General features: G+C 34.7%; 1 protein-coding gene across 5 annotated transcripts in view; it reads left to right on the forward strand.

The window, feature by feature from the left end:
- LOC100745643 (Down syndrome cell adhesion molecule-like protein Dscam2) overlaps positions 1-26,822 on the forward strand; it is a 312,676-nt gene that overhangs the window by 247,925 nt on the left and 37,929 nt on the right. For all 5 annotated transcript variants that reach the window (XM_024370818.2, XM_024370805.2, XM_024370809.2 and 2 more), the window contains exons 5-6: positions 8,678-8,820; positions 22,072-22,236. In XM_024370818.2, coding sequence (XP_024226586.1) covers positions 8,678-8,820; positions 22,072-22,236 — 308 coding nt within the window. The remainder of the gene's footprint in view (positions 1-8,677; positions 8,821-22,071; positions 22,237-26,822) is intronic.

The raw sequence follows: 26,822 nt of genomic DNA on the forward strand, positions 1-26,822 counted from the left end.
ATAAATGTTTCCTGTGGTAAAGATATGGATAAGATAATAACTTGTAAACTAATGACACCTGTTGATTAAATAATATCAATAATAAATCAAAATCAATCAATCAATAAATAATAATAAATAATAAATAAGTCGATAATAATGTAATAAATAATATCTGTCTATATGGAATAAATTAATTATTGCTAACATAACAATATATTACTACTAATCTTCAGACGATTAAATTAAAATTTTGGAGAATTTTCACTACAGTGAAAATTCACTACTTCTTCATTGCAGATAATAACCATTTTAGGTGATAAACTTATAATTAAATACAAAAATTACACAATTACAAACGCACAAATACAACTTAGTTGAATATACGAGTAAACTAACGAACAATCAACAACGCAACAATATTCTGTATGTCCGATTTGTATAGAAATTTTGCTGAGAAACGCGCATGAAGAGAATAGATTTTCATCGACGCGGCATAGCTTCCGATAATAGCGTTTCCACTATCGCTGGCCTGTTATAAGATCCGCATTTTTGGCTGAAAATTCACGATTTGTAAGAGTGCTTGACGCGATAGAGAGAGTCTAAGCGGATTAGAGTGCCGGGATTTAGAAGTTGCGAGCTGCTGTAAATTGCGGGAGTTTCGAACGCGGCGGAATTACGGCGTCCCGTGAAAAAATACAGCTGCAACGACGGCACAAAACATAATTAGGAAGTTCAATTACTGATATCAGACGGGGGAAAGTAATCAGAAGGAACTTCTCCGTTTGCTTTTCGCGGTTTTCTCGTTTGTTGTACTTTACAGACTTGTTTAATATCGTTTATCGAAAATAGTTGAGGCACTGTACGAACATAGTTTCACCATGAAAAATTTCAAGAATGTGAGAACCTAAATTTTACTGCCAACGTCATGATCTAAAATATCATTTTATTATTTCAGAACATTTAAAGTATATTTTTAAAATATAAAATAATATCCGAGAGTTTTAGAGAATTATTCAATGTTGAAAATAAGGCTTGAAATGATCAAAATGTCCTAAAATATCGTTTTACTATTTTCAATTGCTGAAAATATTCCGTATGTTTTAAAGCGATATTAAAATAGAATGGTTGAAATGTAATTGAAATGAAATTATCTTTAGTTCTCAATTATTTAACGTATTATTTCTGTGTAATTCCAAATATTATTTACGTATAATTATTTCATTTTCGAAACAAAGAATAAGATAATTCGAGCGTGATAAAATTTCACAGTGAAAGAACTCCTTTGTTCCGTGTAATTTAATTCAAAATTGTTATTATTTTCTACACAGTATGCTACATCAAACGCGATATTAATCAATCTATTTAATTAATTATCGTACTGTTATACTTATTTGCACGAACATACAACGTATTCCATTTACCAAATCAAGCATTGTTCTATTATACTTGTCTGATCATGTGTCATCCTATTATACTTGTTCAATTACATTACCGTTATGCACTAATTATCTAATTAGATATACAGCGATACCCTCCAAAACTCATAGTTCTCTGTTCTAGAACCATTCGTTAATTAAACATTACTAATATCATATTTCAAGGTAAGTTTATTAAACGTTTGGTGTTCTATTAATCTGAAGATTCTACTGTAAATGCTTTTGTTGTGTGGGTACATGAACTTGAACAGTTTTCCGGAATGTATTGCAAGATAAAACGCGTGCAAATCGCGTGAGGTTAACATAATTGGAAATTTGATGCCACACGTCCGGCAATATCGTAAACGTGGCACCTGGACAAGCCATTTCCTCTCGGTAATTGAAATGTTCCTTATCCAATGGTCGTCCAGTAAGTTTGTCCGCAAGCAGACGTCCCACAGGAAAGCGTAGCCTCCCGCTCGACCTCGTTTCGATAACACCCTTATCGCACATTAATGAACTTTTAACCAACGAGTGATCTTATAAATGAAAAAAAAAGAAACGGATTATCTTTCAAGAAGTTCCTAGAATTCTAATCAGGTCTGTAACTCAGTTCCGTTTTTCTTAATCCTTTATTTAATTGCAATTTGATCATTTTGTTTTTCTAACTTTCTTTAATTAGGAGATCTAACTTCTTCGTTTTCGAGTTCTATTTTCTTCGGTAACCTCAAGTTTCATATATCGTGGATCTTAATTTTTAAATAAGTCAAATATTTCAAATTCTGATTTCTGTGTAACAGACAGCTGAAAAATCTATATCCAAATTCTAATTTCAGAATCTGCAGTTTTAATACCGGATTTTGCTACTTCTTTTCATTAATGTTTCTTATTCTTATTTGTTAGTCTGTAATAGCAATTTTATCACTCACACCTTATTTTCAAATTATACTTTAACTTTAACTTTCTGTCTCATACAATGTAACTTTGCAAGCTCTCGTTCTTCGACCTAATTGTACGATACGCTGTCCTGCACAAAAATATCTTCGAATTCCAGAAGAATCAATAAACCCCTCTTTTAAAAAACACAATTCGAAAGCATACTTAAGACATAATATATAAAATGCTTCAAATATTTAGAGTATCGTAAAACACTTTCGCTTTATTCGCTGATTCTTCAACCTCAAATATTCCATTAAAGACTGCTCAGCTTGCAAAAGCCATCTTTTGTTCCTCGTCAAGGCTACGCGATCTAATTGCCCCTGAAGCCTGGCAGAAAGCTTTACTTTCGCCCTTCTCATACTCCAGACGCATCGATCAGAAGCAAATCAGAGCCAAAACAGAAACAGGCACAGTCTTGAACCAGTCGAACATTCAGCAGTCGAAACTTTGTATCAGTTGGAAGCCGCAAGAGAAGCTGGAAGAATTCAAAGCAAAAGCAACCCCTTTCGACTTGCGATTCGACATTCATCCGCAAAACATTCCTCTTTGCTGTTCGATTCTCGGTTTTCAGTAATTCAGACGTCGAGCTTTCTGTTCATTTTGCATCCGACGAAAATTCACTGCCGGCGGTGTTGGTGTTTCGATACACGTCGATCGATTAAAGACGCGAGAGGAAACAGCTGGAGGCTGTTTTTCGTTTGCAGAAGATAAAGCAACCGGAGGAGGAATTGCTGGAATAAATGTAACGACGCGCGCGCGAAAGAGGATGCAGGGATGGAAATGATGAAGATGAAAGGTGAAAAAGGGAGGGTGGAATGAATAAAATAGTGAGACGAAGAATTGATAAATTGGAATCAAACTGATAGTGAAAGGTTGGGGAATAAAAATGAGAGGCAAAGAGATAATGGTGCAAATATTTGTCAGAGATTACGAAATAAATAAAATATGCATCTTTTATATTAACTAATCGTTAGATAAACATTTGATATTGAAATTGTAGTACGTTAAATGTAAATAAAATACATTTAGAAAAAGTGTAAACAAAATTGAAGGAAACGAATGAAGTAAATAAAAGAAAATATAAAAGTCTTTTACGGCAAAAGGTTCAAGTTTAAACAAACATGCAGTTTGAAAATATTGATAAATGAGATAAATACAGATAGATAAACGTAGAGAACCTTACGGGGAATGGTATTTGAATCATTCAGACGTAAATTCAATTTTGAAATTATGCGGAAAGCGTTAATGAAAATAGCCAGTCATTTTTCTCAATGTATATAGCATACAGACAAGTATTTAATAAAAACGAATACTCGCATCATTGAAATATAAATTGCACTTAAAATGATGCAGTAAATTCTACGCTGTTTTTCGCAGTTGTGTTGATAAAAGAAGCACCCTCTTCTTGAATATTCCAGTTCTTCGAATGGAAAAGGAAATTGAAGGAAAGATTGAAAATAAGGTATAATTGAAACATAATGACGAATAGACGAGAAACAATTAAAGTGAACGTCAAAGAGATTGTACAATGTACAGTATAAAAGAAACGTAATGTTGATCGTCGATAAAAGGTAGAATCTGAAAATGTCAAAGGAAATGTTACATAATAAACAATAAAAGTATGTAAAGGGTATCCACAGAAAAGGAAAGAAACATAAATATGAATACACGAGAAACAAATAACACGAGTGATGTGGAAACACGAAATCAAGAACTAAAGCCAGTGCAGCATAAAGGAATAACACCTATAAAATCATTCATACAAAAGTAACGCGAACAACGAGCTACCTGGAAACTGGAAACAGGTTTCTGCCATTTCGAGTTTTCGCTCGAATAACCCCTTTCTTTGCTATATTTTTTCGTTTTGTTTCCCTTTTTTCTTCATTTATCTCCAAATTTTGATATTATTAGATGTTGCTTTCTCTGTTTTAGAATTTAACTTTCCTCCTACGTAACTTATTAGAAGACTAACATATTATTTAAACTGTTAATATTGATATTTGCAAAAATTTACTGTGATAGTGTGTACTACTATTTGCTAGAATATAAATGTCATGGTTATCCAACAAAATTATAGTATTTATTAAAAATATTACAATTCACAAATCTTTTTTTATTTTCCTGGAATAATAACAAATGCGTGATTTTTTATTAAATACTCTCAATACTCAAAGAATATTAGTTGAATAATAAAAGAAAGCAAATCTTTTCAATACCAAATACTTGAATTGTTAGTAATTTTCTATTTCCATTTTTTCTACTATTTCTAATAACTTTTCGTCTCAACAAATTCGTTTCTATTATAACTTTCTATTGGCGCCTGGTTCCTTGAAAAAACGTACGTCTATTAATCGCGTCATTCTTTTAGCGAACCGAAAATGTTGCATTTTCTGGCTTTCGTATCTTCATTCGTGTGTTATTATTTTGGAATTTCGTAAATCCTACGAAATTATCTGAAACAAATGTGATTCGTGAAATGGCTTGTGACAAATAAAGGATCGACATCATCAGATAATTATATTTCAACATTTTACAATAGTCAGCAGGATGTATGATCAAGAGTCAGTTAGCTCGAAATGGGACATTCGCGTTCGCAGGCGCAGCTTGGAAAATCTGTTGATGACACTCGACACGCGGAAAAAGTGTGGATGACAAGCGTGTGCTAGTTGCACTGTGCGATATGCTGAGTACAAGTGGACGACATAAGCAAATGTTCATCCGCTTAATATATTCTTCAACACTTTCTGAAATTGCACGTATGCAACGATTTTCACATCCGATTCAACATTTCTTTCCACTATTATTTATATATTTGAAGGGTCGATGGGAAAAGAGGAAAATATCATGTCATGAATTTAACAAATTTTAGAGTTTAACAGTTTTTCGTATATCCCTGTGTATGTGATGCTTACCACTGGCTATGTTGCTGTATTAATTTGAATTAAAATTTGCTAAGTTCTAAAGCAGTTGGAAGACATTGAGATATGCAACATATTTTTGATCTTTTACAATTTAACCTTTTATGCATATATTACTTAAAATTATAGACAGAAATTGAAAACAATGCAGAATAAAAAAATAATGAAATGTTTTATTTTAATATAATATTTATTGAATTATATCTAATATTATATTGAGAAATAAATGTTTGTTTTCTGGGAAATGCTAAAACTTGACATTTCCCATTGATTTGTAGAAACTTTGATTCTCGAATAATAATTGCAATTAGTAGATTATTATTAGAATTATTAGATATTAGCGTAGGTACTATATACTAGGTTATTAAATTATATATTAGTACACTACATTGTGACTGAAACATGACACTTTCTCATTTCTGATCCCCGTTTGTTGTTCCATAAATGATCCGATCCACTTGAATAAATTTGTCTCACGTGTGACGTTATTTACCTTCGACACAACCTGTTTACGAGCAGGTAGATATTTGTATAGTTAAGTATATCAACAGAGCATATATAGCATCATAGAGAGATAATGTTAATCCTGCCATAGCACCTTGTATATTAATACGACCTCCACTAATAACACATTTAATTAGGATTAATTACACAATATATACATATTTAGCTATAAAATTACGTAACTTTTACCTCACAAAACATTTAACTCGTATATTACCATCGTAATACACTGGCATTGAATTCCAAAAATTCATATCTAAAAATATATCAAACTGTTATTCTCTTTTATATCTTACAAGCATGTTATTATTTCCATAAACAATAAAGAACTATCAAGATCAAACTATCGCAAAACGGTGCATAATGGAATAATAAAATAGAGTTATCGGTAGAGGACATTATCGGTAAGATAAGTAGAATTGGAATGTACATGGTCAAACAAGTAAAATAGAGCTCTACAGAATGCTGCAGTAGAATAGGTCAGTAAATAGAGTCATTCTACTATCCTCCAATATGCAGTAAACATAATACAGGTAGAACACTAACCTTCTCTGAGTAGAAAATCGATCAGAGTAGATAATAGCCGATCAATAGAATTTGTTAAACAAATTTAAAGCGAAACTGGTCAGAAGATTAAAACAAACGATCGAGTTCAATAGCATACGGTTGCATTAAACTAGACAAGTAGAATAGGTGTAAATATTGTCCGACACAATATCTAATCAGACAACGGCAACAGTAACGTGTTTTATCAAACAACTGTTACCCGATTGTGTAAGTAATCAGTACAAGTAGGTTACGTAAGCGATTAAGTAGTATGGTTCGGTGTGTAGTTAAACAAGTAGTATAGCCGAAAGCTTTGTCAGCCGGCTATCATAACCTGGAACGTAACCGCATTGTACGGGCGTACACGAACGCGTGTAATTACGCAGTGAATACAGAACGGTTTCTAATAACGCAGGTAGCATAAGACAACTCGGACATCTGACGAGAAACAATATTAACTTTAACGTGTTGAGAAAAACCTATTTTAGAAGTATCTTGTTTGTAGCGCAGTAAATGAAGGTATTTGTTATGTTGATGCTTTGGAATAATATTTTGCATCGTAATATATTACAATTTTTACGATATTCCAATCTTTAAGAATTGAATGTTGAAAGGATCTATTTTGAAAGCATTATATTTGTAGCGTAAAAAATGAAGATCCTCGCTATAACTAGATTTTGGAATAATGTCATGCATCATACTGCATTATGTTACAATTTTTACGATATATCGGTATTTAAAAATTATTTGTTTCATTAAGAAGATCTTATACGTATATCATAGAGAATGAAGCTTTTTGCTGTACAAAGGAAAATTTCATTTCACACGAAGAGAAGAATTTCGTTGCATAGAGAAATTTCCAATTTTTCAACTCTTCAAAATCGAAAGATTTCATCGTGACGATATCATATTTATACTGAAGATAGATCTTCGTAATAATAGTAATTAAAGAGTAATATGCGAATATCTAACGAAATATCCCAGTCAATCCAAATTAATTTCAATTTTGAAATCGTAAATTCCTTCAAAGAACTGAAAAGCTTCGTGATGATCCCACGTGTAACGAGACGAACAGAAACTAGCTGCTAGTTTGACCTCTCGAAGAATCGATATCGCGACACAGTTAGACCTTTTTGGCCATTTTTAGCTATGCTATTATGACGCGAATCCTGAATGTTTCATCTCGTTTGCGGTTAACTCGATTCGTTGATCGACCTACGGAACGTTTTCTATTGCAGCTCGAAAGAGACTCGGCTTTTATGTTATGCACATACATTAGCGACAATTTATCGCTTACGGGAAGGACATTCGTTTATATGGACGTGCGCGCTTTTCACGATGCGTCTGCAGAACGACTTTTTCTTTACTGATAGAAGAAGAAATTAAAATGTCGATCGACGCGAGCGCGATTTGTACACAGGCTTAACGAGTCTTGACAAAATGACTATAAATGGAACAGATTAGAAGGAAACATAGGGTTAGAGGGGAATAAAAATTCAATTATACGGCGTTCATCCATAGATTTTGGTAATACTAGATTTCGAACTGATACTTTATTGTTATTGAAACTGAAACTTAATCTTATCATTTGTATATTATATTTGGATTGTAACCATTTACCTAGCGTAATTGATTACGTAAGAATTTTATTGGTTTACGTACAGAAGAGTAAACATATTAAGTAAAAGATAACTATTTTTGATAATATAATCGAGTGAAATAAAATTTGGGATTGAAACTCGAAGAATTGAATATTCTAAAAATGTGGCAAATTCTTAAAACCGGAAAAAATCAATAATACCATCAGATTTCCTAGAATTTAATATATTTCCATAATTTAATTTCATTGCGCTGTATAAAAATTCTTAGGATGCAAGAAAGTCGTATAAAGAATGCAAAAAGATGTTTTAAACGGTATTAAAAAATGAAACTTTTAAATAATTTCTCTGAATCTCGCAAACCAAATGACTGAATAATTAAATAAAAAGACATTGTGTACATGAATTGTAAAGAATCAACGCAACACTCTAAATAGTACCATTTAATTCCTTATAATTTAATCTGAAACACACTCTATTCAATGCAACATTAGAATTTCTCTCGTTTATTCGCATATTTCAATTACTCTCGAACCACGTATTTTCTTCTGCAATTTTAAAAGCTTTCCTGGGCGAATTAATAAAAGGCATTTGCTCGTGAGAGTGTCGGTGGTAAAAAGGCAGAATGGTAAAAGGAAGCTAAAAATGGGCGAATTTATATCGCGAAATGGTAACGCCAGTAATGGAACCTGGGCGAAGACGTTAGAATTCCAGCTTCTTCGTTTCTCTCGCCTTTTTTTTTTCTTCCTCTTTCATTCTTTTTCCATTGTTTCAGACAGCTGCTCGGGAACGGTACCCTCTACTTTCCGCCATTTCTGGCGCAGGACTTTCGGGCGGAAGTGCACAACGCTAGGTACAGGTGTCGTGCAACCAGTTCCGTTGGAACCGTGCTTTCCAGGGAAGTTACTCTTCGTGCTGGTGAGTTTGTTATACTTTTGGTAAAATTTAAAAAGTCGGCTGATCGAATTTCTAACTCGTAATGTGACATTCAGTTTATAAATGAAGACCACAGACAGGAGAAATATGATGAGTGCGTTTTTATTGATTTTCTCAGTTTGACGTCGCACGATAGCTAAAATGAAGTATTTTATTAACATGAAATAGTCGATACATATTTTTTGAAAATAGGTGATAAATTCACAATGTATTTTTTAAGAAACGAATAATGCTTGTTAACATAATTATATATTAACGGTTTATAAGAAGGAACGGACCAATATGAATGATATTATATTCATAAATATGTAAATGTACGGATGTATGTCTGTAGAGATAAATAAATATTAACAATTTATACATGTATAAATCTTTAATGCTAATTTGATCTTTTTCAAACGTACAAGAGGAGAACAAAGGCACATATTTAATCTAAAAATCAAATGCAAATCACATTTCGAGATTACTCTTCCATAAGATGTGACTCATCGTGTTTTTCGCTTATGGTCGTCAAATTGTCTCATAAAACCAGTGCAATGACTTAATACTGGAACAAACAACGAGTATAAAGACGAAATAAAATTTTTAGTAATACAATAAAAATGTTAAGACATATAGACAATGTGTATAACATAAAGGAAGAAACAATTCCATATACAACTAAGAATTGTAGCCAATAACAAAATCTAACGCTCAAATGAAATTTAAATAAATATAAAAGAAATATAAATATACTAAATTGCATGCATTCGTCTATAATTTCATTCCAATTAATGCTGATGAAGCTGAATCGAAGCTATGGTATATTTTTTAGTCGGTTGAAATGGCAACAAATAAGGGGCTTAACGAATAATTAAAAGATTCTGGTTGCGTCGCCTTTTATTCAGTTGCGCGCGGTGGCCGAGTAAAGGGCAAAGCGTTAATAACATAAAAATAGCGGAAAATATCGCGAGGGAAAATCTCTATCCGTATTTCTGCATTTATGGACAGAAGTCTCATTATCGTGTTCCAGTGCGGTGCTCATTAATTACTATGTTTTTTTCCACCGATGTCCCAGCATCGGAAGGGGAACGTTCACGCAGGCTGCTGTATAGAAACGGTACACATATACACGATATATTGAGAAAATAATAATTGCGACTTTAACCTGAAATTTATTATTAAAAACTTCTTCGCTCTCTCTGTGTAGATGGTGATTTATTCGAGTCTTATATGTTATATCTTCCGTATGTTTCTTGGAAATATGAAGTAATAAAAATATACTATATAATATAAGGATATTGTATGGAAATATTCTGTTTTTTATATATTCTTCAAGCTATTAGGTTGTCCCAAAAGTTTCTTTCGTTTCATTAGGTGATAATAGATGAACGACAATTTCTGTTTTATATTATTTTATTGAATTAGATATGATACATTTTGTTATATTTCTATTATTACGTTCGTGCATAATTCAATAAACTAATATAAAACAAAAAACATTGTGCGTCTATTGTTTCCTTATAAAACGAAAGAAACTTCTCGGACCACCTAATACTAAATTAAGGAGTAACCGTTATATAAAAGAAATATTACAAACAATTAAACAGTCCAGTGTAGGATTCAGGATAGGACAAAATTACTTGACGACAAAATTGTGTAGCAATAAATTATTCTTGCTATATATAATTATTCTGTTCTGCAAACAGCTAAATTATAAAGCAAACGATGAAACTATCACTAAAAATAATAGTCGAATACTACTGAGAATATCTACAACGAAGAATAGTGAACAGTAATCTTGTACTATAAATAATAAGAAGTAATAATCTGCAAACAAAATTGCATAAAGACCCTTCGTTCTTCTTATATTTTTCAATCTACAAAACTGAAGGACAAACGATGAAAAAAGAACACTGAAAATAATAATCGAATATTCACTATACAGGATAGAGACTAGTGAATTTTTGAAAAGAAAACTGCACAAAAATACCCCATCTCGTCTTCCATTCTTCGAATAACAAATGCTGAAACTTAAAAGAGAAACACTAAAGATAATAATTCCCTGTCCAGAACAGAGCCTAATGTTTGAAAAGGAAACTGCACAAAAATACCCCATCTCGTCTTCCATTCTTCGAATAACAAATGCTGAAACTTAAAAGAGAAACACTAAAAATAATAATTCCCTGTCCAGAACAGAGCCTAATAATTTTTGAAAAGGAAACTGCACAAAAGTATCGCGTGTCGTCTTGCATTCCCCGAACTGTAAGGTGCGAACGACGAATACACGTCAAAAATTATAATCGTATATTCATTATTTAGAAATTATTTAGAAGGGAACTGCACAAAGGTAGCTCGTGTTATCTTTCATTCTGCAAGCTACAGAACCTAAAACATAAATCGCGAAAGGAGCACTAAAAAGTGGTCTTGTACCCATCGATACGTTTCCACGGCGCGTTGCGTGAGCACAATAAACGTCAATTACAGTAGAGAACGTCGCCTTTGGAACGTGACTGGTCGCCGGAAACGGCAGAAAGTTGCTGAAGATCCCATTATGCCGGAAACGCGGCCCGCGTTTTCACCGAGACATCGCCGAGTAAATACCGGAGGGAAAACGCCAATGAAAGCCGTTAAATTGTATCGAAGCAAGTTCGATTTGAACAAACGACCAGACAGAGAAGGAAAGAGGCCAGAGGAAAGATGGAAATAGGAAAAAAGAAGCGAAAGAGGAAGAAAACAGAAGAAACGTCTGGGGAACGTCGTTCGAGAGAACATGGGACAAAGGTTGGTCCGGTACCATGAGCTTTACGTGAGCCACCATTTAAATGGCTGATTTTATGCCGACCAACGCGTATAGCAAGCTACGTGCTTTCGCCTACCGTGGATAGCACGTGTACACTGTGCAACCGAAATTAGAAGAAAATTTCGAATCCTTCCATTTAACTTGCCTTCGATTCGTTCCGTTGCTTTTTTAATGCGATCTCGTCGACACACTGTTTTACTTTCGCGTAGACGAGTTCTTTCTCTACGTTTAGCCCATTTTTAGGTGGATTTCTGTTTGATTAGGAGAAAAGAAAATTAACGTTGATGAAGGTTTTTTCGTTTGGAACTTTAAGGTCAATATAATGCAGTAGGCAATATAATACAGTAGATGTGCGTGATTTTTGCTTTTTCTAAGTTAGGTTACTTTATTTTCATTTTCCAGACATTCTTTGAAATTATGATATATAAGCATAATTTGAAATACGTAATTTTACGAATACTTGCCTTGTGAAAGTTTTTTCTTATGCGACAGCCTAATATTTACGAATAGGATTCTCCCTCGAATTTACTGTTTGATAAAAAAAAAATAAAAAAAGGATACTGCCCTAACTTAAAGAAGGAAGAGCAAGAAGCTCCCAAATTAAAATCTTACTTAGAATGAAAGCTAACTCGAACTAGATTGCCCTTTTCCTAATACTTACGAATAAAACTTACGATCAATGATCGCCTTAACTTAAGACCAACAAATATAATTATAAAAGTATTTTGAAGAAAATAATTTTCAGAAGCAAGTATATTGGAGAAAGGTCGTTGACATTCCTTTTTTTTATTTAAAGATATCAACCTCGTTGACAGTCCTCCGCTACTACAACTTATTAATCCAGTCTTCGTGTTGATTTTCTAATAAGTGATCTTAAATTTTGCGACCTCATCATTAGATATGCAATTATGCAATTACGTAAATTACATTTCTAACCGTTTCAAATTCTTCTCTGATTCTTCCTATAAATTCAGACAATCAACTCTGCAATTATTTAATTGTTAATCAATTATCATTAGACTGCGGATTTTTATACAGTTTTATATTTTCATGAATCTAAATAGGAGTTTCATGTACTAAATATTATAATGAATATTTTATTTTGAATATTTTATATATTTTATATACTATATCTGTAATATATGTTATATATTGCACACATACACTTTTGCACGTTATATGCATTGAATGCATTTTTATACCTTCAAATTTCCTATAAATACATAAATATAAAAATCTGCAGTCTAGTTAATTTTTCTTTTCTACGTATACATATGTATATGCAACATGCGTACAATTATAACTACTGTGTTCTTTTTTCGTAACAAAGGTTTAATGCTTGTCAATTACCAAATAGACAAATAAATTTTCGAAGGAGAGACGTAATGACAGTAAATTCGGCCACCTTCTCAAGACGAAGGTGGAGGAGCGTGTATCGATTGGTCGGTTTTTCGTCTAGGGAAGTTCGTAAGTCGCGGCCGTCAGCGGCAACAGAAAATTCTTCTTTCTACTTTACGTCGAGACATCCCCGTCTGGGGAACTGCGAGAAAGTTCTCCGACAGGAAACGCGAGCGTATACGGGCCAGCCAATTTGACCAGTTGGTAGAGGAAAAAAAAGGGAATAAACTGGAGAAGAATTCGAAAGTCAAATCCTACGATCCTCACCGTACGATTTCCCCTTTCTTAGCTTCATCCTTCGTTCGTAAGTCGGTCATTTCGCGGAGAGTTCTCGAACATGAATCGTCCGACTTGCACGTGTTCCAGCTGTTCTCCATTAATGCTGTTTATTAGATCGAAGAACGAGAATAGAAGAGTTTACTTTGATCGCGTCTTCGACTAATATCCCATGAGTTTCGTCTCGTTTTGAGGATTTAGCTGTTTAGATTAGAATTTTTCGTAAAGGCAAAGACAGATTTATCAATTCCACTGTTTATTAATTTCTTTATTTCGTTCCATAAATACCTACACAATTAATATTCAACTCTCAACGAAGAAATATAAATTTATGTATAGTTACATGAATTCATTTAGACGATGATATAAGATGAGAAGAGATATAAATATGATGCAAGAAGATGATACAAATGATGATAAATTGCAAGGTAAATATAAGAAACTGTGTTCGTAGTGTCATTATTTTTCTGTACTTTTCACTTTATGGAATTGGTCAATGCGACATTTGATCGTCTATTGAGGGTAGGATTTAAGAAATTATATTTTAAGTTTAAACATAAAATCAAACAAATATAAACGGCATCCCAAATATCAATATTTAAATCTTTGAACGAGGAACATCATTTTTAAAAATATGCCTATCTGTCGATAAAAATACTTTTAAAAAGTATATAAAAATATACAAGTTCGCCAATGTTCGTTTACGTTGATCAACTATACCAACGTAAATATCTAAAGCATTTAAAAAATGAACATAAATAACATTTTCCGTTCAAAAAAGAAAAAATATTAGTTCTTAAAGATATCTACTATTCTTCAAATTAGCAGAAAGTACAGACTCCTTCAACTCATCTCAAAGTAGGACTTCCAATTAAACGCTATTGAGTGCTGCTTAATCCCATGAAAGATGCAACAATAACAATCGAATTATCATGAATTCGCCAAGAATTTCCGCCAAATTTACTCTCAAAGTCCTCCCACGCTGTTCCCCCGTCCCACCGTGAAAACTCAACGTTTTCCGGTGGTAACAAGTCTGCCGACTAATAAACGACGCGACTTTCCTCTCTTCTTAAACGTAATTACCGCCTGGCAAGAGAAAAAAGGAGAACGAAGGGAAAAAGACGGAAGAGAAGACGCGACAAGGGGGCAACGGAAAAGACGTTGAACGTAAACGATCATAGAAGCCAGATCTATGAGACGCGGCGTTAATTAAACCTCGTTACATCGGACTTTCTACGAACTTCGTCGTTAACAAGCTGCCGTCGAATCGAAATCTTCGATAATCTCTCGAACGTCTTGGACCGTTCGAGCCTTCAGCGTTTCGTAATAAATCCACCCTTTAAAAGCAGATTGCCAAAGAGGATTTCGAAAAGAAGTGGCTCGTTATCAACCACTCTGTTTCGCTCGGCATCACCCTTTCACCAGGTTTCTCGTCGAAACCTAACCTTCGCGTAGACTTACGCAGAACTTATGACTTAGGGAAACCTGCCAAAAAAGTCTGGCAACTTCCTTTTACGTAAGAGAGTCCCCTAGACCCACGCACAGTTTCCCCGACTTCTTGCAGCCCGGCAGAAAAACACAGGAGAGGAACGTTTAGCTTAGGTCGACAGAGACGGGGCAGAGCTTCCTGGAAAAGGCACCGTTCATTAAAATGTGTTCCAGCCGGCGGTAATTACGCGTTTAATTATTTAAACGAGTGACCCGGCATTCAGCAAGATTTCATCCCCACCTCTGCTCTTCCGCGTTTCATCCCCATTTCGATTCCCTCCCTCTGGTTAAACTCTACTCCTTCTTTCTCTCTCTCTCTCTTTCTCTATCTCTCGCGCTAGCTCTTTAGTTTGTGAAAGTAGCGTTTTCGTTTCTTGTCTCGATAATATCAGAGAGGACTCGCCATCTTCATTCAATCTTCCTACCCTTTTCTCTGTTTCTTTCCACGTTTCCGCTGTAGAAACAGGGGTGGTAAAAGGGTGGGCAGAAGGGTTGCCTCGCGATGCTTGGACGTTAGGCCTGGTCCTCTGTATTTCTCGTGTCTTTCTCCTTCCGTTTTTCAAGCTCAAGCTTTTCAACTCTGCGCCTTTTCAACCTCAACATGTACCATTTCCGTCCCGTTTCCGGTTCGTACGTCTGTGTCGCGCTTCAAGATAGAGACAGACGTACTTGAGGATGTTGCAGCGTCTTCTACAGGCCAGATCCGACGCGGATACCGCGAATGAAACGGTTAATTGGTCGTGAAGGGGACACTGGGATATATTCGCCGAGCTATTCGCTTGCAATTCGAGCAGTTTGCGTTTCGTGCCGCGGTTCCGGATAAGAGAAACTGCTGCGCGCGTTAATTATCGCTGCCTCATCAGATGGAAGGATAGCGGACAATGTGAGACAAAGTTTAGGGGAGGAGTTGCAAGTTCTCGTGTACGGATATTATTAATTTTGTCGCTTCTGTAGCGAGTGAAAGGAAAATTGATCGTTTTTGGTGAAATTCTTAAGATATAAAGGCAGGGGATTATTTCTAAGCGTAGTTTAATTAATTAAGAATTTGTTTAGAAGCTAGTTTAAAAAAGATAGATTTTTAAAGCGAGTTTTTAGTTCAAGAAAATTGTTTTCTTTTGGATTGTAGAATATACAGATTCTGTATTTCGATAAGAATTAATTTTCAGCTAATTTAAAGAAGAAATTCATTTTGTTCTTGTTTTCTTCTTGGGTTCTGATATGAAGAAGATTTCGACAACTAATTCTTAAATTCTTCCTTCTTCCTCCTATTAATACAATTTTAATATCTTTGAACAGCTTATTGTTGCATTTTATTATGAGATAAAGCTTGTTATATCATTTTTTTTATACTATTAAATTACAATTTTGTACAAACGAAAAGTAATTTTATATGATCTCTCTAGCAAACTTAAATAAAATAAAATATTCGACTATAATGGAAATAATTAGAATTCGACTTCTCGAATCCTTGCTCCCGCGATAAATAACAAGATTCCCAAACAAAAATCCTTATTTTCTAAAACAATCCTTTATAAGCCCAACAAACATCAACCATATTGTCCATCGTGAAAGTACAAGAAAATAAATAATTTGACATAATCGCTGCAATAGGTGCAAGTAAAGAATTTCTCAATTGCTTGTTCTCGCAACGAACAAGTGCAACATTTTCAAGTTTCCAAAACAACCTCTTCAAACCACCAAACATCAATCGTATCATTAATCATAAACGTCAATCACAAAGCTAGAAAAGAAATACCGTTGCATGAAATTGAGAGAAACGAGAAGAACACTCATCGCACCTGGAAAAATCAAACTAACCGCAAGAAGGAACACACGATTAAAGAGGAGGGACGCAAGCTGATTTCCACGTGTTCCTTGCTCTCTTCTCGATGCACGGTATCGCTGGAATGAAAGGGCCGAGATACAGAGGTGAGGCCTGGACCCGGCTGAAAAGCGATGAGGAATTTATCTGAAATGACATCGGCTCGACCCTCGTCGTCCGCCAAAGGACTTGTTCCCGAGAAGAGCTGCATTGTCTGGAGAAAAAAGGGGAGCCGTTTCTCTTCTCTTTCTCTCTCTGTTTCCTTTTACGTGCTTTTCTTTTTCTCTCCGGCCAACTTGGCGCGAGTTTCTCGTAAGGGCATCCCAGGAAGCGCTCGTGCTGCGCCACTTCCGATGATGACCTCCGACAGCGACTGCGAAGCATCGTGCACCAAGAACGAATGGATCATTAATTGATCCTGAGATGAATCGAGAAATGGTTTTTATTTTGATTCGTCGTTTGTTTGGAACTTTTGGTTTCTCCTTTCCTTTGTTTTTCTTCTTTTTTTAAGAGATTTTTAACGTCGCGTCAATCGTCAATTAAAAAGGTTAATTATTATCCAACTTCCAGTTACGTGAAATCAGTGAACAACAAATGATTCGCGGTTATTACTATTTTTCACTGGATCACGGGATATAAATTGGCGGATCAGATTTGGAGATTAATTTGGACAATTCTGAGACTGTTTAATATTACTGTTTGTTATAAATTTCGTTTTTAAAGAGTGGCTGATAAAGTATCGGTGCATTAATTGGCTAATTTTCTAACAAGGCTTGCACTGATTTAGTGTTTAATCTTTCTAAAACTGTCTTTGGAGTTGTAGAGAAATTTGTCTTTCGTTTGTCGTCAACAATAGAATCTCATGTTCAACTTGGTATCCAAAAGTTTATAACGAAACAAGAATCCAATAATTTGAACAATAAAATAATTAAATACGTAATTCAACGATATGAACGACAAAATATCAGAAAGAAAGACATCATCAAAAATAAACAACAAATTCTCGTCTTCAATTATGTCAAAGAATTATCCTCATAATTACGTCAAGCACCATCGAATGAGTAATAATAATTTCAACGATACAGTATCTATATAAAGAAGTTAACAAAAATATTTGACAATGTTTCCAATTGAAGATTCAGCGGATGATCTGTCTGTCCTCAACAGATTACGTCAATCTAACCGAGAGAAATCGAGGCGTTGCAGGCTGCGCCACGATATCGAGGGAACGTGAATCGAAAAGAAACTTAATCCTGGGGTTGGCTGCGAATCCACGGGAAATATCGTTGCCCGGTTCGCTGGAGATCTGCGCATATTGGCCTCGTTTGCACGTTTCGTTTCGTTTTCCTCCCCTTCGACGGAATTTGATCGTTATCCAGGTATTTGCCAGCGCCAGTCACGGGGCGTTCTCCAAGTGGCTTCCTAATTTTTCACGTCTCCAAAAAGCAATCGACTCGACGTTTCCTCGAATTTTCTTCTTTTATATTCGAATATTTTCTAGCTTCTTCCGTTCCACTAAATCTTTCTATGAAACATTCTGTCTCTGGATATTTGCTTAATTTTTTTTACGACACCAGGAAGTAATTGACTCGATATTTCCTCGAACTTTCTTCTTTTATATCCAACATTTTCTAGCTTCTTCGGTTTCAAATTTTTTTACGACACACTCTACTTTCTTCATTTTTCATATCTGCAAAATGCAATTGGACGCTTCCTCGAATTTCCTTTTTTCCACCGTTTTCCACTGTCCACTCTCGTGCTATCAAATTTTTCTGTGATGGACACGTTCTCCTTTTTTAACATTTCATAAAGACGAACGATGGGACTGTCAGTAGTTCTATTTAAATGCCTCTGATGTTTCGCCGAATTTTCATTTTCCTTGCTCCATATATAGCAACATGAGACACACAAATGGGAAAGAACACAAAATACTACTCAACTAGAAATTTCAATTTGTCCCAAATATCCGTCATACTTAAAAAGAAATACAAAATAACACCAAATACTGTCCAATTTGTAACTTATTGTAACAGTGTAATTGTCAATTAATTCCATCAACCATAGAAGAAGAAGAAGAAGCCTAGTAGAATTTAGAATCGAAATAACATTGTATTAAATGTAAAACTGAAATTGACATGCAGGTGACAGACAAGTGCCTTGTCCGGACGTATTCAATTAACACTATGAACTGAATCTAATTCGTTTAAACGACGTTGTTCACTGTCGCGCAACAGCGTTTCCCTTGGATGGAAAGCGAGGAAAAGAGAGGAGCCGGGTTATTGCAAAATTTTCGAATGTCAGAAGCAGGGAAGGAGTGACTTAAACGCGTTACGTTTAATACTTAAATTGTGCCTCCGAAATGAGACGCGTAACAGCGTGACGCCCAGGCTGACAGTGCTATTAAGAGCAATATCGTAGCTACCTGTCAGATCTGGGAATAAATGGAGCGGCGACGGAACTGCTGGAGCTGAAAACGAATTTCCGGATGCGACGCTAATCTTATCTCCGCTACGGAATTTACCTCGACAAACGTCCTCCTTTCTTTTCACCGAGGAAACCCGAACGAGTCCGTGAACGTGAAAATGGTAATAATCGAGAATCATTTGTTGTTCAATGATTTCACGTAACTGGAAGTTGGATAATAATTAACCTTTAGCTGGTATCGTCGAGTGATATAATTTAATGTATAGAATTCAAATCAGGCTATTTAATTTCAGATTGGTTGGATTTGTCTCCTTTAATTTATCATCTCAAGCTATAAGATAAATGTCACTAATATTATTATTATATATTAAATACAGATTAAACCGGAGAACTCTAAAATCATATGATTTAATCGAAATTATTATCGTTGATATACATAGCGATATGTGATCTTTTCGAAATATACAAGTCCACTAAATATATATCCTGTGGCTTCTATGTACAGGCTCGCATTAATATTCCGGCACCATGGTGTGCGCAGAATTATTATTGCATAAGTTTGTGTCTGATAATTAACGCATTATTGACGATACACCGTGAAATAAACTTCACTCCAGTTTCTACATAAAAAAGAATGAAAATCGTCTCCAGTCAACGACTAAATTAATCAGTCCTTAATATATTAATACAAATAGTTGGACAAATATTTTACTTGTCCAATGCATATACATTTTCTAAATAAAAAATAATAAGCTAAATAATTTTTAAACTGTATGGAATATCCGAGTTAAATTAAATTAATACGGATCACTGTATATTTTTGAATTTCTTTCAAATGTTATCAATATAACCGTGATAATCGGGTCTCACTGCAGTTGTAATTAATGAAACTCCAAAAATACTTCCATGAACGATTGTATCTTATCTCGATACATAACTCTCGATAAATTCGCTCAAGCACTCAACTTTATCGTGTAAACGATTGTAGCGAAAGGAGATTGGAACACGGGAATGAAAGATTTCGATCCACTACTTTATCGATTTAACAGTGGAATCGCGAGCGTAATGGCATTGCGGGGGTGGTAACGTCTTCCCGGGATGTTTCGTCGATTTTTACTCTGAGAATTTTCCGTGTCGGGTCGGAAACGGATGTCACGTCCATCCGCGTGATTTATAGCTCCTGCATCGGTATTCGAACGAAACGTGTCGGTAAACAACGTGGAGCTCTGTGAAAAATCCTCGTCCGGAAGGGGATTTATGTAAATAGCGGATGGGCGAAAACGACTGTCGCGATTCTTTCTTTTGGATCGTGTGGATAGAACGACAAGCGTACTTGATTGTTCTATTTTGTTTCAGGGTAATAATTTACGATAGTTTTATGAGAATTGATCCTTGCAATAGATTATTTCTCTATATTCTCGTAAATCTCAACACTGACTTTAGCTGTGGATCGAAGTATTTTTCGAGCATCGCTGAGGTGATTTTTGATTGAAGATTTTTAGTATTTATTTTAATATGGCTACATTGTAGCGTTAAATAAAAATGAATCGCGATATTTTATTAGAAAATATCTTTTACAAGCAGATCATATTTGGCTATTAGAGAAGATCGTTGTTGTAACTCAAAAAAGATAGAGAATATTACTGCAATATGATTATGAAGGTTCAAACGCAAAGTCTTGTTAAATAATCTTATAATAATGTAACAGATGAAAGATATGAAGTAGGATTTGAAATAACTAATGCTCGACTAACATTTGAAAGATATTATTTGAAATATACAAATTAGAGAAAAAACTTTATTTTGAAGCATTGTTTAAAGCATTAATTATCAATCAGAAACTTGCTACCCAATGTACAAAACGACTTCGCGATTGGATTCGAAACTTCGAAACGTACAAAGAAACAGACAAAAATCTGTGCCTTCGAAAAGCAAAGACCTTTACAAGTTCGCGTAACTTTAATCCACTCAAGAGAATCCCGACAAAACGCACTCGAAAACAAATCGATAACTCACCCCTTACCATAAACTCAGTTTGGAAGTCTCCGATTCCTAAAGAATGAGGAATCTACAACCCCAAACTTGTCAAACTTCCCTTTCATCTCCGCTTAATCCACGCAAACAGCAGCGCAAACATCTGCAGCAACATTTTTTCCATCCTTTTCCTTAAGGGATGAAACTTTTTAAACACAAAGCTCAGAGAAAAACGAAGGAAGGATGGAGAAAAAGGAAAGTTTAATGAAGCATTGGGTAATTACGCTTTGTCAAGTCTGGTTATCAAGTTTGTATTAATAATTGCTCGTTTCGACTCGTTGCTGCAAAGTACGAGTATCAGTCGTTTGAAAACGTGAAGTTACATTGGGAGAAACGAGTCATACGCAATTCAATAAAATGTTAATTCTGCGTTGTCTTAAAATTTGTCTTCAATTTCGCTACGAACAGCTTCATAGTTCTAATTTGGAGCTTCTGTTCGAATTTTAACCCTTTCGCTTCGGGCGCCACTTATAGGCACCCGCGAGATGACCTGTGGGTCCGACACTCCGTATATCCGGCATCCAAATGATGCATATACAAGTGCTATCTGTAGCCAATAATATATTTTTTCGTTATCGGCAGAACATCTTCTGTTGATTTATTGACATATTGGATTAATCATTTCTTAAAGATACTCATTGTTGAAACAACATCAAAAGGTTTCACGCAATATATTTCAAACATCCAAACGATCGTGTACTGTTTCATGCTAAAAAACCTATTAAATCCATTGACAGTGAAACGATATTTCATATACGGTTCTTATAAGAATTATCGTTATTTAAGATTTAGGAAAACGTATATACAGCAACCACGCACACTGTGCGTATTTCTGGCGCGCGTTTCCGTTCAGTGACAGTACTTCGGCGAACTGGACTGCCAAAGTGAAAGGATTAATATCGACGATAATTTAATCAAACGTTAATTCTGTGCTGTCTTTAAATTTTTTCGTCAATTTCGCTACGAATAGCTCAAAAGTTCTAATTTGGAGTTTGTGCTCGAATTTCAGTGTTGACGGTACCTGGGTATGATGTAAGGGTGAACAGATCTCCGGTGGTGGAGGGATGCAACGCGGTTTTATCTTGCACGGCAAGAGAAGACGTGAAGGAACATCTGACAGTCACCTCCTGGTTTCGCGACGATGCCATTCTTCTACCTGGAAGCACGGACACGGGTGAGTGTCAACGTTCTTTAAAAGTATATTTATGCTTTCCTTCATATGTTTATATGTTTCATGTTTGTTAGAGAAGCTTCGTTTTTTGTTACACTTGCTACTAGCTGCCTTTGGTAGCTTACAGTTTTACAGCTTTGCGTCCGGACGATACGGTTTTTTTGAACGATTCAATAATTCTGTCGAATTATCAACGCCCACACATTTCTATATTTCACGTCGCACGTTCAGCTCTCAATATATACGAATTAGTGGATTCAATGAATTGTGTAATAGCTGTTACTATAATAGCTAATTCACACTACGGCGAACCGTTCACTTGTCGATTCAATTGTTTATTTGTGTAATTGCACATTTACTTATCCGTGCATTCGGTGAGACCACCGATTCGCTCGCTTTCGACATTTGGTTTTGTCGATGGTATAAAGTGGACAATAAAACCGAATCGGTCGATACGTTTTTTTTTTTTTATCGTATTTATGGAAGAGTTATAGAGGAGAGTGTACACGAACCGTGGAGAATGGCAAAAATAAATACAGAATTTTGTCATCATGTTAGCAAAGTAAAGGTGCGCTGTATGACATAGAAGGATATACGCGTGCAAAGAATAAAAATTCGAAAGAAATAGAATGGAGGAGGAAACGTATCTGATTAAAAGAAGATTTTAATTTTGTTAAACCTCTCTTCACTCTTTTCAACGGATCATTAAATAGTAGATATTGACAGAAGAAAATAGTTAAAAAATGTTATTTCATCTCTTCTTAATTGGACCATGAGCATCTGATAGAAACCACATTGATATCTATTTTTTACAATAGATTGTGGACAATGTTTTTTGTTGGTCTTTTTTCTACGAACGTAATGTCAAAACATAATGAAAAATGTATTTACATCCATCCTGTTTAACTGCAAATGACAGAACAGGCGAACAAACGAAGCAAGTAATCAGGATCTTTAGCGAAGACAAGGAATTGTGTGAACGCTGTTTTCGGTTGTTACGGATTCGGTAAAATTACCCAATCGATCGAAAACCAATATCATCTGGACGAGCTACGAGCTCTTAAAATACAAGATCAGTTGCTGACTATTGCTATTAACATTGCAACGATCCTCCAATTTTTGTATTTCAATCTCGCTCTCATTTTGGTAAACATAAAGAAGTTGTAATATTTTTGGAGAAGATATTAACATAATATTGAAACGAGAAATCTTGCGCTTGAATAAGACTTTTTTCGTATTTAGTCCAAACTTCACGTACTTCGTAACGTTAGAAGAATACAATTGGGTCGAAAACCACCAAAACAACTTTGCAGGTTTAATATGATTAACCAAATCTGTTAATGAGATACCTAACTTGAAAAGTATCTGTTATTCAGATACATCACTCTACTTATTGTGCAAGTACTCAAGAGTACTTACATACAGATACTTACGAACACAAGTTCTGAAATAATTCCTCCTATTAAAGAAGAAATAATCATTTCTTCAAATCTACAGATGATACGTGTCAAAAAAGTATTTGTCATGGTTTTGAGAGTTAATGCTACTAATATTATATTATGCTACCACTATATTGTTGTTCATTTGTCTTTTATATATTACTTCGATGTAATAAATAAAATATATTAAGAAGACTAATGAAAGTTTAAGTATCTTTTTTCAAGATGTCATTTGCAATCCGTGGCCCCTTTGAGACTTTTGTTCCTCGTGATGAATACCATACGATGCGAACAAAAAAGATTCTGCATCCAAATTAATATTCAAGGTCAATTTTGTGCTCCACATTTTTAAAAGATCTCCATCGATCCAAAGGTATAGAATCACTTTGCAAAGCCACGAAGAATCTTTTTTGACATTCCATACATTTATATTACCTATGTTTACGACAATGATAAATATTTCAATATTTTCCTGTTGTCGTGAAGCAATGAGAGCGTAAAAATTAGAATGCCTGTCGACGAAGCAATATTCCATAAAATATTTCATAAAAACATTCCGCTGTCTAGGTATTTCTAAAAAATAAAAAATAACCTACTTTGAAGCGCGCTCTTTCTGGTGAAATAGTTGACTTTAATTGCTGACAAACGGCACACCTTTGTTGATATTTAAAAAAAATATATTAGCGTCGAGATATATGTAGGTTAAAGTTCACAAGCTTTCCAGAGGAATTCATCAGGAGAATTCGACCTTTAAACGATCGTATTTTCGAAGATGTTACATCCTTTCAATTTTTCATTTTTTAATTGGAAATATTTAAAAATATTCATAATTACTATATACGTATTATGAAAAACTCGTAAAAATTGTGCAGTTCTCACAGCATATTATTATAAAGCTATTCAAATTTTAATTGATATTGGAGAACAGATAACGAGAAATTATTCACTTAAGCATTAAAGAACAAATTTAAATTAAGAATTCGATTAAATTCAACTGTTACAGTCTCAAAATACAAGATACAAAAATTCTAACGCGGCAAGTGAAATGAAACATTCAACTTTCTCCGATCAAATTCTCAGAAATTGAAAGAATATCGTTTTATTAATTTATTGCTTTCTTAAAACGATTTTTGACAAATTTCAATAATTTACATTGTACATAACATAACAATCCAGCTTTAACATTAAACGTTTCGAAGTTATATTATTTGTGAATTTTATTTTGTTATATAAAATTAGCTAGAATACACATATACTCAATTCAAAAATCATTTCCTATGCATATTTTCCTCCTTCACTTCCTTTTTTTCTCGCAATATTCTTTACTTTATTCGTGACTGTTTCTTAGCTATATTATTTAATTTAGGAAAATCTATTCGCATCCTCTTTTTCCCTCTACCTTTTTAGCGCCATTCTCTAAATTATTCATCGTTTCTCTTAACTGTATCATTCAGTTCAAAAAAAATTTTTGTTATTTTCCACAATTTTTTTCTCGTTCACTGCGGTTCATTATCTTCACTCTGCAATTCACTATCCTATTTTGAGTCACATTTGATCGGAAGCGAGAATTGGATACTACGAGGTTTGCGATTAAGGCGCGGCGAATTGAAATTTAAATATGTTGTTTATTCTAACAACATCAGTACGTTGGGAGAAACTGAGAAAATCGTCGAACTATAATGCAATCTCTTCATTCATCTATATATTATCACCATATTCATCTCACAAAACTCATTCCAAACTTTAAAGACCTCCAACAGCCGGATCGAACGGAAATCGACCAAAAAATGTAATCTGGAATCGATCAGTAGCGACACGATGATAAATCGTCGTTTCGTGCCATGAAATTCTAAACACGATCGAACGAGGCCAACAAAGCATAAAAATATCCACTTGAATAGAGTACAAACACAGTGGGTCTCCAGAGAAATAGAGGATGACATTCGATCGCGAGAAGAAAACGTGGGAAAAGAAGGTGGCGGGGACGCTTTCGACGAAAGGAACACGAGTCCACGATAAAGTTGAAAAGATGGAAAGCGGAGGAATGGGGCTGAATATAACACGCCAACTAACTGTTGAGTTGTTTCAAAGTTGTTCGTTCGATGGACGTGTTTCGAACAGGTGGTAGGTAGGACTTGTGAACGGAGTTTGATAGTTTTTAAACGGTCTGCGTGCCTGAACTGGGAATAAACGTTGGATGACACTTTAATGGATATCGATAGAGTTGAACGACGTCTATTTATGTATTTTGAAAAAACTTTTTTTAATTATGTAGCTTATAATTAAACGAGTAAGAGATGGACGATGAAATTCTATCGGTATATGTAACTTTTTATATTGATTTTCATTGAGACAGAATTTGACATTATTTTTGCAAAAGTAGATTGTACATATCTGAGGAAATAATCCTTGTTTACTTTGTCAAAATTGAAATCCTAAATTTTAAGAAAGCTTCTTATGTTGATTTCCATTAAAATACAACCTGATCTCGTTTCTAAAAAAACAGGTTATGTGTATTGACAAAATTATCTTCATCTATTCGTCGAGTTGAAATGTTAAATTTACAACAAGGAAATATATAATCGATTTTTATGAAAATAAAATTTCACGTCATTTTTTAAAATGATGGATCGTGTGTATGAGAGAATCAGATTTATCTATTCTTCACGTTAATATGCCAAATTTTAAAATACATTCTAAGAATGAAAAGCTAAAATGCGCAGATGCTCGTTATTAATACAGCGTTCTCGGTTCTTGCATTTCAATCTCTTTATACAGTAACGACTAAAACAAAACTAGCCTCATACCTGTAATAACGATCGCATCCCCTTCTCTGGTCGGCTGGGACGTCCCAGCACCGGAAATAGATGCTCGACTCCTTTCCGCTTTTTTCAGACAGCGGAGCACGCGCGATTCAGACGTGTTTCAAGCGTGTTTTAGCCGTGCTTCTCTCCGGCTTTATGCCTTTGTACAATTCCTGTGCCTCATTGTCCTTTCAACGACGACGACGACGACGACGACGACGGCGACGACGCGTGTTCTCATGCGTCTCATCAGCGTAACGGTTGTTAAATCCAAATCGACAGCACATCGTAATCGACAAAGCAGTTTCAGACGATCTCGAAGCTTTCACAGCTGCCATTTTCCTTC

Source organism: Bombus impatiens, unplaced genomic scaffold (genome assembly GCF_000188095.3).
Source record: "Bombus impatiens unplaced genomic scaffold, BIMP_2.2 scf_0049, whole genome shotgun sequence".
NCBI classification, from domain to species: domain Eukaryota; kingdom Metazoa; phylum Arthropoda; class Insecta; order Hymenoptera; family Apidae; genus Bombus; species Bombus impatiens.